This window comes from Cystoisospora suis, assembly GCF_002600585.1.
Source record: "Cystoisospora suis strain Wien I chromosome Unknown contig_2488, whole genome shotgun sequence".
NCBI classification, from domain to species: domain Eukaryota; phylum Apicomplexa; class Conoidasida; order Eucoccidiorida; family Sarcocystidae; genus Cystoisospora; species Cystoisospora suis.
The window spans coordinates 42719-54027 of NW_027155287.1; the positions used below are offsets into that span (position 1 = coordinate 42719).

The following is an 11309-nucleotide window of genomic DNA, read 5'->3' on the forward strand; positions in this document are numbered from 1 at the left end:
CCCCACGATCAATACCGACAGATAGTCGACGAGCAGCAGGAGGGCAAGGCGCCGGCAGGTAGTACGATATACTAAGGGAGACAAAAAAGAAGATGAACAACTACGTGCAGTATTGAGTGGTATTGTGGTTGCTAACCAGGCTTCTCACTCAAACGCGGTTGTAGGGTTGTAGAGGGTTCAGTCTACAGAGCTAAGAATGAAGACTCTTGGAATTGAAATTTTTGTGGACCACCTGCAGGAGAGGGTTAGGGTTTCTGCCGGTTAGTGAAACATGAAACTCTCGAGACTGATGGGCTACCATCACATCTGAAAGGCCGCTAGCTATGTACCGGGCTACTAGACAGCACCGACTAGCAATTTAACGGCAGACATACTAGGTCCTCTATTAAAGGCAGGAGCCTCGCTGATGTATGGCAGCTTCACACGGGCGAGCAGGTGTTGAGTGAAACGCGGCAGCGGAACTTCTTTCAGGCTGAACGGCGCGCTGGTAGAAAGGCGTTTCACGTACCACAACGTCTTTCAGATTAGCTTCGCGTTGATCCTCTCGGGCATCCTCACCTGGCTCCTGGATTGCTGTTGGAAATGAGGAGTCCCCCTGTCCTACCTATATCACTATGGGTGAACATGCACGCTCCACCGCTCCACGTCACGCATGACTGTCTCCGGTGGCGGAGAGACGTACCCAGGAGTGGCTAGTGCTGTACCGTCTTGGCCGGCGGTCTTCGAATCTGTGCCAACACAGGTTGGCGAAGGTTCAGGTGTGTCACGACCATGCCCGCTCATTGGGAGAGCAGTATCTGAAACGTTACACTAGCGTGCTCGGCCGCGGCGACCCCACCCCGAGATGCCACGCGGCAGTGAAGGGTTGCAAGCTGAAATACAGGGTACGGTGCATCAGGATGGTGGAAGCTGCCACAGTTTTCATTTTGACCGTTCCTGTTCACGGTAGCGCCTTCGAGTTTGCCCAGTCAAAACATTCTTTCCCGCGCAACGTGCGCGCGTAGACACAACCGGCCTCTCAACCAACAGCAGCGGATGCGAACATGGCAGCACGAGGGGCCCAACTGGTGCTCCTTCTCGGGACACTGCTGCTAGTTCAGACGGACTTGTGCATTGCAAAGCAAACAAAAATTTGCGCGAGCGACAGCGAGACTCTCGTTGCCTCATTAACGCCTGTTGACCCCTCAGTGTCGCTCGAATGTGCTCCGTCGTTAGGGCAGCAGGCTATGGCCGTTCAGTCCAAGTTCTCTGCGTACGAAGGGGACGCGTGTGCGGAGAGTCACCCCTTGGATTTCGGTGACATGTCCCTAACGTCCAAAGCGCAATGGGATTCTGGTCAACTGACTGTCACGGAGTTCCCAGTATTCTTGGCTGAGAAGCTCTGCTTCCTCTGCATGAAGGACAACACCGTCAAATGCAGAATAGTTGTGGATATTGCCAAAGATGCCCCAACCTGCACCAGGGGAGGCAACCAGGCGAAGGACCTGAATCTGACTCTGGCGCTGAACGAAACTGTGTACTTCAAGTGCCCAAAAAAAACCGATACCATGACCCCTCCGAAGGGTGCCTACCAAGCAGATTGCCATACACTTGTGGAGCAACCTGATGGTCTTGTCAAGGAAGATAACAGTGCGAATAAGACGTACTCCCTTACACTTCAATCAGCTCCGCCAAAAGAAGAAACTTTCTGCTACGAATGCAGCAAGACAGCCGACGATGAGAGCACTGTGGCAAAGTGCTCTATCAAGGTCAAGACCCAGACAACAACCCAGGCAGCAACTCAACCATCAAGCAACTCGCCAACGACATCAGGGACCGTCATATCAAAAGCATCAGTAACGGTGGCTAGCGGCATTGTATTTGCCACTTTGGGCCGTCTCTGAGCACGAGCTCTGTTTTTCCTGCACAGCAGGTCTTTCTGCCACACATCCTGGCCTTCTGTGACCGACTGCCAATTTGTTGATGTGGCGTGCTTCATACCGAGGCCCCACTCAGTCTTATATGTCTGAGAGTGCTGAGATGATGCCGGGACCCGCATGCCTACTCAGCAACCGGTTAATTGCGATCACTTGTCTCCGGGTGCAGAGAGCAGGAGATACCCCTATCCTCAAGGACGACAGTTGAGAGACATGAGGGGAGAGGAAGCAGTTCGTAGGTACACACGTCTACTCTGCACAGCATACGCGGAAACACCATCCTCTCCTCGACAAACATCATGGCGATGGAAGTGGGTGGTACCAACTCAAGCCAGTGTTCATGCGGCGGGCAGTTCCTCCTTCGCTATTGCACCCAAGGGACTCACTGGTGTGCCCGCCCACTTCGATGAGGCGGCCCACCAAGGGGGGGCCTGGTCCACTTGCTGTCCTTTAGCAGTCGTGGTATTGCCCTCCTGTCCAGCTGAACACTGACTTTTTCCTCTCAGTGAGCTATGGTTCTGCTTTCACTTGAGTGGCCCAAGGTATGCCTTATCCGTATCACGAGATATAGAGAATACCAAACAGCAGCCTCCCTGCGCTACCGGACACTCTGGGTTTGTTTTGCGTCCCCTGTAAGGGGACGCTCCTGACTACGAATCAAGTGTATGAAGAATTACTTGCCGTTTCTCATGAGCAGAAGCGCCTGAGTCGCGAGGCGGGTCAACTACACACGAGTGGCAGAGGGGATACTGCTAAGCCGACTGAACAGCACAGCTTGGAGACAGGAGTATCACAGGGTTCACAATACGGTGTTCGGACGGGGAATCGTATCGGACGGCTGGCCCACCCGGACTAAAGCGTTGCTGCACCTTACGGGACAATCCAGTAGCAGGATAACCACCGGGAGCGAGGGCCCGCGAAAATGGACTGGAAGGAGAGTAGCAGAGAAGAAGGAAGGAAACACAGGAAAAAAAAGGGGAGTGAGGGAGGTTTTGTGTGCAGACACACATGGCCTATTCGCTCCGTGTATTCTTGTTAGTGATACATACGGAAAAAGGAGAGTAACTTGAATGTTGTCGGGTTCTTGACAAACTTCGGCCTTCTTTTTTCCGGGGCTATCTTTTTCCTTCCTTCGGTTTCCCTTTTTCTAAGACGGAGTCCCGTTGATGAATTCATATGCCGGTTGAAGAGACCAGGATGCCGTAAGTACGGAGGACAGGCGCGCGGCATATCAAAGTTCCGGTTTCCTTTTTCCTTTCCACTCGAGGGGGAATAGTAGTTGTGGAGACTCTACTCTGTGCTGTTCACCTTTCAGAATGCGTTTATCATTATACATTAGGAACGAGTGAAACCCCGGAACTAACGCACGTGTCAGATGAACACAATTACATTTCGTTCACGTGTACTGCAGAGGTTCAGCAATCAAGTCAGGGCCATAAGGTGCCGTCACGTCAACGTTTCGACAGGAGTTGAGTCAGGGTCAGCGAACCGTTCACTTAAGTGAAGGGTTGCCAGCCCGCGCATCACGTTCGCAGTCGTGAAAGTCAGGCACCAAATCGGTTTATGACGTAAACCAAGCTGCGCCTACCACTGTAGGAGTCCGTGTCCCATCGGACGCGACACTTCATAAGATGAACGGGCGGGGCATTGTAGTGCCTGAAAGGATCAGGTCACCACGCGCGGGGTTTGGAATGAGCACAAAGTTCACTCAACACAGAGTCTCATCGCCAGCAAATCACGGGGTGTTCCAAGTGAAACGTTCTTCGCTTGTTCCGGTTCACCACTCATCCACAAAGTAACGGAGTAGGCGTGAGCTCCGCCACGGCCAACAGGATCAGCAAGAACCGCGATCCGCTCGTTGCCCGTAACTGCTGCTAAGAGTGCACTTTGGGGCTTACTTGCATAATTAACCACATGTGCTGGAAGTGACAAGGATCGCGCAGGATGAACTTTCGCCCGTCTTTTCACGATAAGGAGAAAGAAAGATACATACACAGTGTTTGCTGACTCTTCGCGAACACAGCAGCATCAGCACTTCACAGGGGCTGAGACTCCTTCCCTTTGCCGCCTCCCCAGCGATGCGGCCGCAAAACCCTGCAGCAACACTTCCGGTACCGCGGAGCTCTCTACAGCCCGCTGAGCTACCCCCTTACTTGTCCAGTCCCTCATGCCTAGCACGACGGCGCAGGTCTTTTTTGCTTGGTTCCGGAAAATCAACAGGCAACTCCCCGCAAGGCGTTCACGCCCTTGCACCGCTGAAGGTCCTTCCGATGACGCAAACCTTTCCACAAGCCCTCCGTCCTCGCGGGCACTACACGGTATGTACAGATACATGCATATAGTGAATCTGTAAACACACTCACGGAGTACCAGAGAAGCCAATAGAGAGGCTTACACATGAAATTGTTTCGTCCATACCCAATAAGTCACTCTAACATGAGTGTTTCTTTGGCCCTCTTCTTTGTCTTTCGTTTCCATTCGAGTCTGCTGTTAGCACTGATGAGACGGAAAAGGGAGTTTTTCCTCCTTCATTCGCAACGCCTTCTCTCTGCCCAGCGAGGCATCGCCTTCCGCTTTCCGTTTTCTGTAACAGCTGGAAGCGTTACCGATAGATGGTCATACGGGAGGTCGTCTCCCCGGAGAAGATGCATGCAGAGAAACACATGTGTCTTCTTCCTTTCACGTGCTGTGTCTGTTTTCTTTCTTTGGGGATGTATTGCTTTTCACCAAACTTGGGAAAGTCGACGAAGATCTTCTCTTGCTTTTAGTTCGTCCGTTGGATGTATATTCATCTGAACTGGACCGCCGCCTCTCTCTTTGCTAGTCTGTACTTCTTCCTCCTCCTCATCCTTGTGTCCGGCCGCAGGCTAGCTGGCTGCTAACACTCTGGCTGACTACTGGTAAAACGGATTGATTGCGTTTACGTTTCCTTTACTGAAAAAAAAAACACAGACATCTCGCTTTTCGACATTTTAGCACACCGAGACGTCTCTTGTCTCTTCCCCTCTTCTTTAGTCCTGTATAGCAACTTCGCTTTCTGCGTTTTCGTTCATTCTCTTCCGACTGCTCCTCCAAAGCGAAGGCTGCCGTTGGCATGCGATGTTCTACATCATGAAGAATCTTAGCCTCGCTATAACTCGCCGCCCTTCAAGAGACTTCCTCGGTGTCGACAGCATTCCTCCTCTGTATGGACCCCCCCTCTCTTCTGTCGCGTTTTCGAGGGTCTTCTAAACCCAGAGAAGGGCACACGCGACACCCGGTTATAGACATAGGAGAAAAAGGCCTGTCTCTCCACAAGAACACGGTTTTAGCGGGCTGCTGTACTTACAGCCCACGATGGCGGGCATAGGCTTGGTGATTACCTGTCGTAGAGGGGTGGTTTTCCTCTCTTTCTATGAATCTTAGGTTTATTCCTTTCTGAACTAGATTCAGAGTGACAGACGGTTTTTCAGACGAAACTGTTATCTACTCGCGTATCTCCTCGTATCTCTTTCGGAGAGCATCGCGACAACAATGTTCTTTTCTTGATTTGGTGATGGTCAAGCTCGGAGGGCGCCCGTCTTCCTTGGCGTAGGTGTATGTACACCTCAGCTTCGTGATCCGGACAATGTACACACTTATTCCGGTGGTGTCCATCTTTTTCATAAACGACCAAGACGAGAGCTCCACTTCCATTCTTTTTCGTAGCTTGTACGAGGGTCGCGGGCATCTTTCTTTCCCTTCTCTCCGAGTTTGTCGTGGTTTCTCCGTCTTCCGTGTCTCTTCCTAACGTCTTGAGGTGTATGGACATCTCTCGACTTCTTCCATGCGTATCCTTCACTCACTCTAACCGGTTTTCGTCGGTCTCGCTCCCTCTTTGAAGCATGTCTGTCCTCTACAAGAAGTCACTTGTTTCTCTCGTACCACGTCTTTCATTCCCCGTCTCCTTTCTTTTGCTCTTCCTCTCATTCATCTCCCAGTTCTTTCTTTCTCGTTCCCTATTCTCTCGGGGTGGCCCTGTCTACGTGGCCGCATTGCACAACACTCTGGTCTACGGTTCCTCATCCCCGCTCTCCCCATGTTCAGTCTTCTTGCTTGTCTTTACACTCCTTCCAAGAACATACACCTTTTCTTCAGAACTCGGCTCTCTCTCCCGAAACAGCAGTCTGTCGTCTTCTCAGGTCCTTCATCTATAACAACAAAGAGGAGCTTAGACGAGTGATTTCTTCTTACGGAGAATCTTTTCACTGTCTGGGTGCTCCATGTTACGAAGTTATCTCTTCATAGCTACTTCCTTTCTCATCCATCTTCTCAGTACTACGATAAGAATGTCTTCTCACTGCTGGTATGACTCCGCTCTTGCCTCTTTATCACCCCTAATCTCTCTCTGACTACCGTTCTTTCTCTCCTCCACTGAGTCACCACTCTTCGGATCTTCTACGCTTCAAGCCATGACGTGTCTCTCTGTCTCAATCTACACCGTCTTCAAGGCCTCTGACGAAACACGAGGACCTGACGGGTCTTCTGTTTAGTCTCAATACCTCTGGCACGCATGCGTGCACACTCCGGAAGTTTTCTTCTTCTTGTTCTTGGAGTGTCTATACACCAACGTAAGCATGAGTATCTCGTTGAGACACAGACAGCCTTTCGTCTGTTGTCAACATCGGCAGATGGAAAGTCACGCCTCATGAAACAAGCCCATCGTGATCATGAAGTTCTCCTACTCTCCCTCCTAGACATCGTCTACTCGTGTAGACCTATCAATCTATCTATCTTTATGAATCTATCTACCTATCTATTTCTCCATCTTTAACTTTTTAGCTCTCTTTAATCTATCCAACTATAACCCGGCGAGAGGAAAGCACCTTATGAAGTTTTCCCCTATTTCTCCTTTCCACCCGTTTCATGTGTTTTATCTCTCGTCTTTCTACTTCAAATATCTTTCGTGTCTGCCTTTCTTCTTCTTTTCTTTAGTTAGTTCACTCGAAGTAGATCTTTAGAGATGTTAGTATGGAAGACAAAGAAGGCTCAACAGCCAACCCCTCTGTATGCCCGTCTCCGACAACTCCTGGAACTTCGTCTCCTTCCTCGCCAGCCTCTCCTCCTGATACTGCAGCCACGAAAGAGCCGAAGAAGAAGTCCAAACAGAGAAAGTCTGTTACGGAGACAGCAGGAGATTCGGGAAAAGCCGGGACTGGAGACGGGAAGAATGCCGAGGGAGGACCAGAGGGGAGATCCTCTTCGGTTTCTGCAGGTCAAATGGCCGATGGAGACACAGAGGGCGCGGGGACACCAGGTGTGTAGATAAGATGGGGTGTAGTATGAAGCATAATAGAGGGGGGGGCTGAAGGAGAAGGAAGTTCAAGGATGATGGTATACACACAATCTCTATCTAGACGTCGCCTCTTAACCTTGTATGATATGTGTATGTGTGAATGTGTATGTATGACTATGTATGTATGAGTATACACGTGTGAATATGTATGTACAGTAGAGAGCGTTGATGTATCTTGGATTGTGCAGTTTCTCTCCAGAGGGAGAGCCTTCTACTTAGTATGCATGAACGTAACTACCCAAACGTATACGCTGAGGGAGCACCTTTGCTAGAGAAAAGCGGGGAGGGAGGAGGAGATAGGTTCTTTCTTTCTTTCTTTTTCCTGTAAGACACATATTTGTTGCTTTAGACGAAAGTACGTGGGGGTGATGCCATCTGGTGCGAATAGAATGACTCTCTTCTCTCTCCCAACATCGTCGCTTCTTCTCGGCCTCGAACGGAGATCACAAGAGAGAAATCTTCACAGTTTGTTGTTTCTTTCCTTCATGATCTTCTTTTTCTTCTTCTTCGTTCTTTGCAACTCCTTTTTTGGAGTGCCTAGTCCCTGTCGAAGAAGCATAGAGAGGAACAAGAAGAAGAACAATAGACAGTCCGTCTTTCTTTCTTCATCGGTGGCAGTCTTTCTATCTTTCTTCTATATATAGAAGAACCTTCTTCTTTCGTCTCTTTCTTTTTTCTTGTATTTCTCTACACCTCCACTTGTAACACTCCCGCATACGCAGAAGCGTCTTTCTCTCTCTCTCTCTCTCTTATTCTCTTATCATCCTCTCTCTCCTTTGTATCTCGCCATCCTCGTTGTCTTTCGTTCGCTTTCTTTCGTGACTTTTTTGTCTCTCTCTCTCTCTCGTCTTTTTTCTGTCTTTCTTCTCTCTCAGATGAGCTGTCTCTACGTGGCCCTCAGCGCACTATCGTAGGTGAGCACATCAGAGCAAGTGTGCTCTCGAGGGGGGATCTCCTTTCTCAACCTTCGCCCTCCTCTCTTTCTTTTCTTTCTTTACGCGCGTGCACCTCTTCTCTCGCTTGTTTCTCTTCTCCGTCCACCACCTCATATGGAGAGTGGATAGATTCTTAATAGACAAGCATCATTCATGGCAAGCACTGAGAGAGACAAATATGGAGCAATACTAAAGACAGTCCTTTCACCTTGAGAAGATGTTCTATGTCCATCAGTATTCCTCTTGTACCATCTTCATTTTGTATAGAATGTAGAAAAAACAGAAGAAGGAAGAAATGCAGTCGCTGCAAGGACACGGCTCTATTTGGATCGTCTTCTGTCTAGGGTCTTCATCTTTCAACTTCTTCATCGAAGTCGTCTGATTCTTCGTGACTGAGATCTATAGTGGTGCCATCGTAGAGAACCCGGCAGTGTCTAGACACCCGAACGGGTTGGCCCTTCAGGCTCTCATCTTTCTCATGAGGTCATCTGTGTCACTCTTGTCTTCATATGTTTCCTCTTCTCTTCTCTCCCCTCTTCTCTCCTCTCTTTTCTTAGAGAGAGAGATGTTACTTGCACTTCGCACTTCTATGGACGTCAAGTAGCTCAAAGAGAAATCGATTTAAGAGAGTTGAAGTAACTTTCTTCTCCTTTCCTCTCCTTCCTTCTCCGCTTGATCTTTCGTTCTATCTTTCTTTCTTTAGAAAAAGATGGCAAGCCTATGCAGCGTTTCACCTTATCAGAGGCAGCGGACGAGATCAAGCGTCTTCGCCGTCTTGTAAAGCAAGTCAGAGGAGATCTAAAGAAAGCAGAAGAAGATCTTAAGACTTCTCAGTCACAGATAGGAAGATTACAAGCGGAACATGAGCAGTCGGAGAATCGACTACGACAGAAAGAAGAAGAGACCACGCGGTTCAAGAAAGAAGTCGATGAACTCAATAGAGGATTAGATGTAAGGCGACATGCTAGAAGAATAAGGAAGAGAAAGGATAAGAGGATACACCCACTAAAGAAGAACTCATACACACACTTGGAGTCTGTTCTTCTCCCCTGCTTCGCCTTCTCTTTCTCTCTCTTTCTTTCGATCCTTTTCATTCTTCGTCTTCTCTCCCTCTCCCTTCTCTAGTTCTGCTTCTTTGCGTTCTTCTCCTTCTTCGTTGAGTTCTTCTGTCGTTCTTCTTCTTCGCTTTCCTCTGTGTTTCTTCTTGTTTCTGAAGTGGCAGAAGGGCAGGGACACGTCTCTTCACTGCAGTCTGATCTTGCCTTAGGCGTCAAGACTCTGCATGACTAACTATCACGGCGTAGTGAGATTCTTGCATGATCTTCAGCTCTTCTGTCGAGTAGAGAAAAACTACTCAAGCTCCCGGCTTATATATGGTGGTCTTTTTCTTCTGCTACTGGGTGATAGTCTTTGTGTGTGAGTCCTGGGAGAGACGGTTCAAATCTTCGAAGGAGAAGAGAGTGAGAGAAAGGAAAGGAGAGAAGAAGTTTGGAGATGAACGAGAACATGAGTGTTCTCTCTTTGTTTCTTTTCTTCAAGTCTTTGCTCGCTCGGATTTGTCATAAGAGGCTTCCTGTCAGATTAGCTGACGGATATGACGCTGGGTATAGAACTATGGAAAAGCCTAGGATCTACGGGCCTATGAACGATACATAGAGATATAGAGATCTTGCATATGCGGTTGCCCGAGATCCGTATATATAGAGTTCGACTCTAGAGATGGATAGGCTAGAAGACCGGGTTTCTCCTCGACGTTGCAGAAGAAGTTTCGAGGGTCTTTTTAAGTCTCTTGTGAGTGATGGGAGGAGAAGAGCTAACTGTAGGGAGGATACTCCCCTCTCTTCTTGTTCTCCTCGTCTAACGATGATTTCGAGAGATGTCTTTTCTCTTTTCTTCCACGCTAGATCGCTGCGGAAGAGCTGAGAGTTCTCCAGGCGACTTCTCTCCCTTTGAATGAGGCGAGGAAGCTGACGTACAAAGCTCTGCGGAAGGGTCGAGCTCTCCAGTGTCTTGCTGATCTCTTCAGTAAAAATCATATGACAGAGAACCTCGTCCGAGAAGGTAAAGACAAGAACAACAAGAGAGATAGACACGTAGAGGATGGAGAGACAAAGAGAGAGAGGGAGAGGAGAAAGGGGAGGCCCTGAGGGGGCATACAATGTGTGTGAGGTAGAAGGCCTCTTCTCTTTTCGTCTGTACACCCTCGTCTCTCGTGAATGGACAGATACACCACAAACACAGGGTACCGACCTACTTCTGTATGTGTGTGTATGTCTCTTTTCGCTAAATATATACATATAAATATATATATATTCGGTGTATGCACAATACATGTGTGGCTCTAGATGTCTCTGTTGGGTTTGCATCTATACGGTATGTGATGGGGGTAACGAGTAGGTCTGCTTAAGCGGTTTCTTCTTTTTCTTTCCAGGTGGTATTGCTTGAGGGGGCTCCTCTCGTATGTAGGACAAGCCCCGGGGGGGGAAGGGGGGGAATTTGAGAGACTACTTTGACCATCTGACTGTCTATACACTGCTACTACGCAACAGAATGTATATGCCTTGGTTGTTGCCCTTCTATACGTCTGGCCTTCCATGCCAACCTGAGACCTTACAGACCTCTTTACTTGATGGCCGTCGCGCAAGCTAAGAGAAGGGTCGACAGCATAAAACGTTTTTTTCTTCTGTGTTGCTTAAGCCGTTCATCATTTTTCTACTCCCTCTCCATGGGTGTATATCTTTCCTTGTAGATCTCTGCTGAATATGTACACCACCTGTGAGAAGAACAGAAGAAGCTTTCTCTCCTTCTGGTAAAAAGAATCGGCATAGATAAGAGAGAGAAACTTGAGGTGTACATTCTCCTCTGCAAGAGGACAGCGAAACCGTCTCTTCACGGAGGTGCCTCTGTTTTTCCTCTTTTCTAGCACCATCTGTCCGGGTGTATGTACATCTATATAGACATCTCCACGCAGGTACAGATGCTTTATGTGAGATGTATGGCTCTCTTTACATACACTACCTGCATGTACGTATGAATTTCTGTGTATACACATATACCCTAGATCATATAGGTGGTGTGAGTAGGACTGTGAGAGGGGTGGTAGTCGGGCTGGCGTTCTAGGAGAGAAGACTAACAATGAGGGGA

At 48.7% G+C, this 11309-nt stretch overlaps 2 protein-coding genes across 2 annotated transcripts; one reads left to right on the forward strand and one right to left on the reverse strand.

Annotated features, from left to right (window-relative positions):
• Positions 1-3582: 3582 nt before the first annotated feature.
• CSUI_005182 (uncharacterized protein) lies at positions 3583-4494 on the reverse strand. Its single transcript, XM_068065361.1, has one exon. The coding sequence runs from the start codon at positions 4248-4250 to the stop codon at positions 3945-3947; it is 306 nt and encodes a 101-aa protein (XP_067922664.1). The 5' UTR covers positions 4251-4494; the 3' UTR covers positions 3583-3944.
• A 131-nt stretch (positions 4495-4625) lies between these two features.
• Positions 4626-10229, forward strand: CSUI_005183 (uncharacterized protein; the record flags this gene model as incomplete). The annotated part of the gene is made up of 5 exons (XM_068065362.1): positions 4626-6505; positions 6870-7191; positions 8106-8144; positions 8869-9116; positions 10070-10229. Coding segments are annotated over exons 2-5 (732 nt in total), but the record flags the coding sequence as incomplete, so codon positions are not given.
• Positions 10230-11309: the final 1080 nt, after the last annotated feature.

Excerpts from the sequence above, each read along its gene's own strand:
- CSUI_005182 (XM_068065361.1), bottom strand. The coding sequence starts at position 4,250 with ATGTATCTGTACATACCGTGTAGTGCCCGCGAGGACGGAGGGCTTGTG.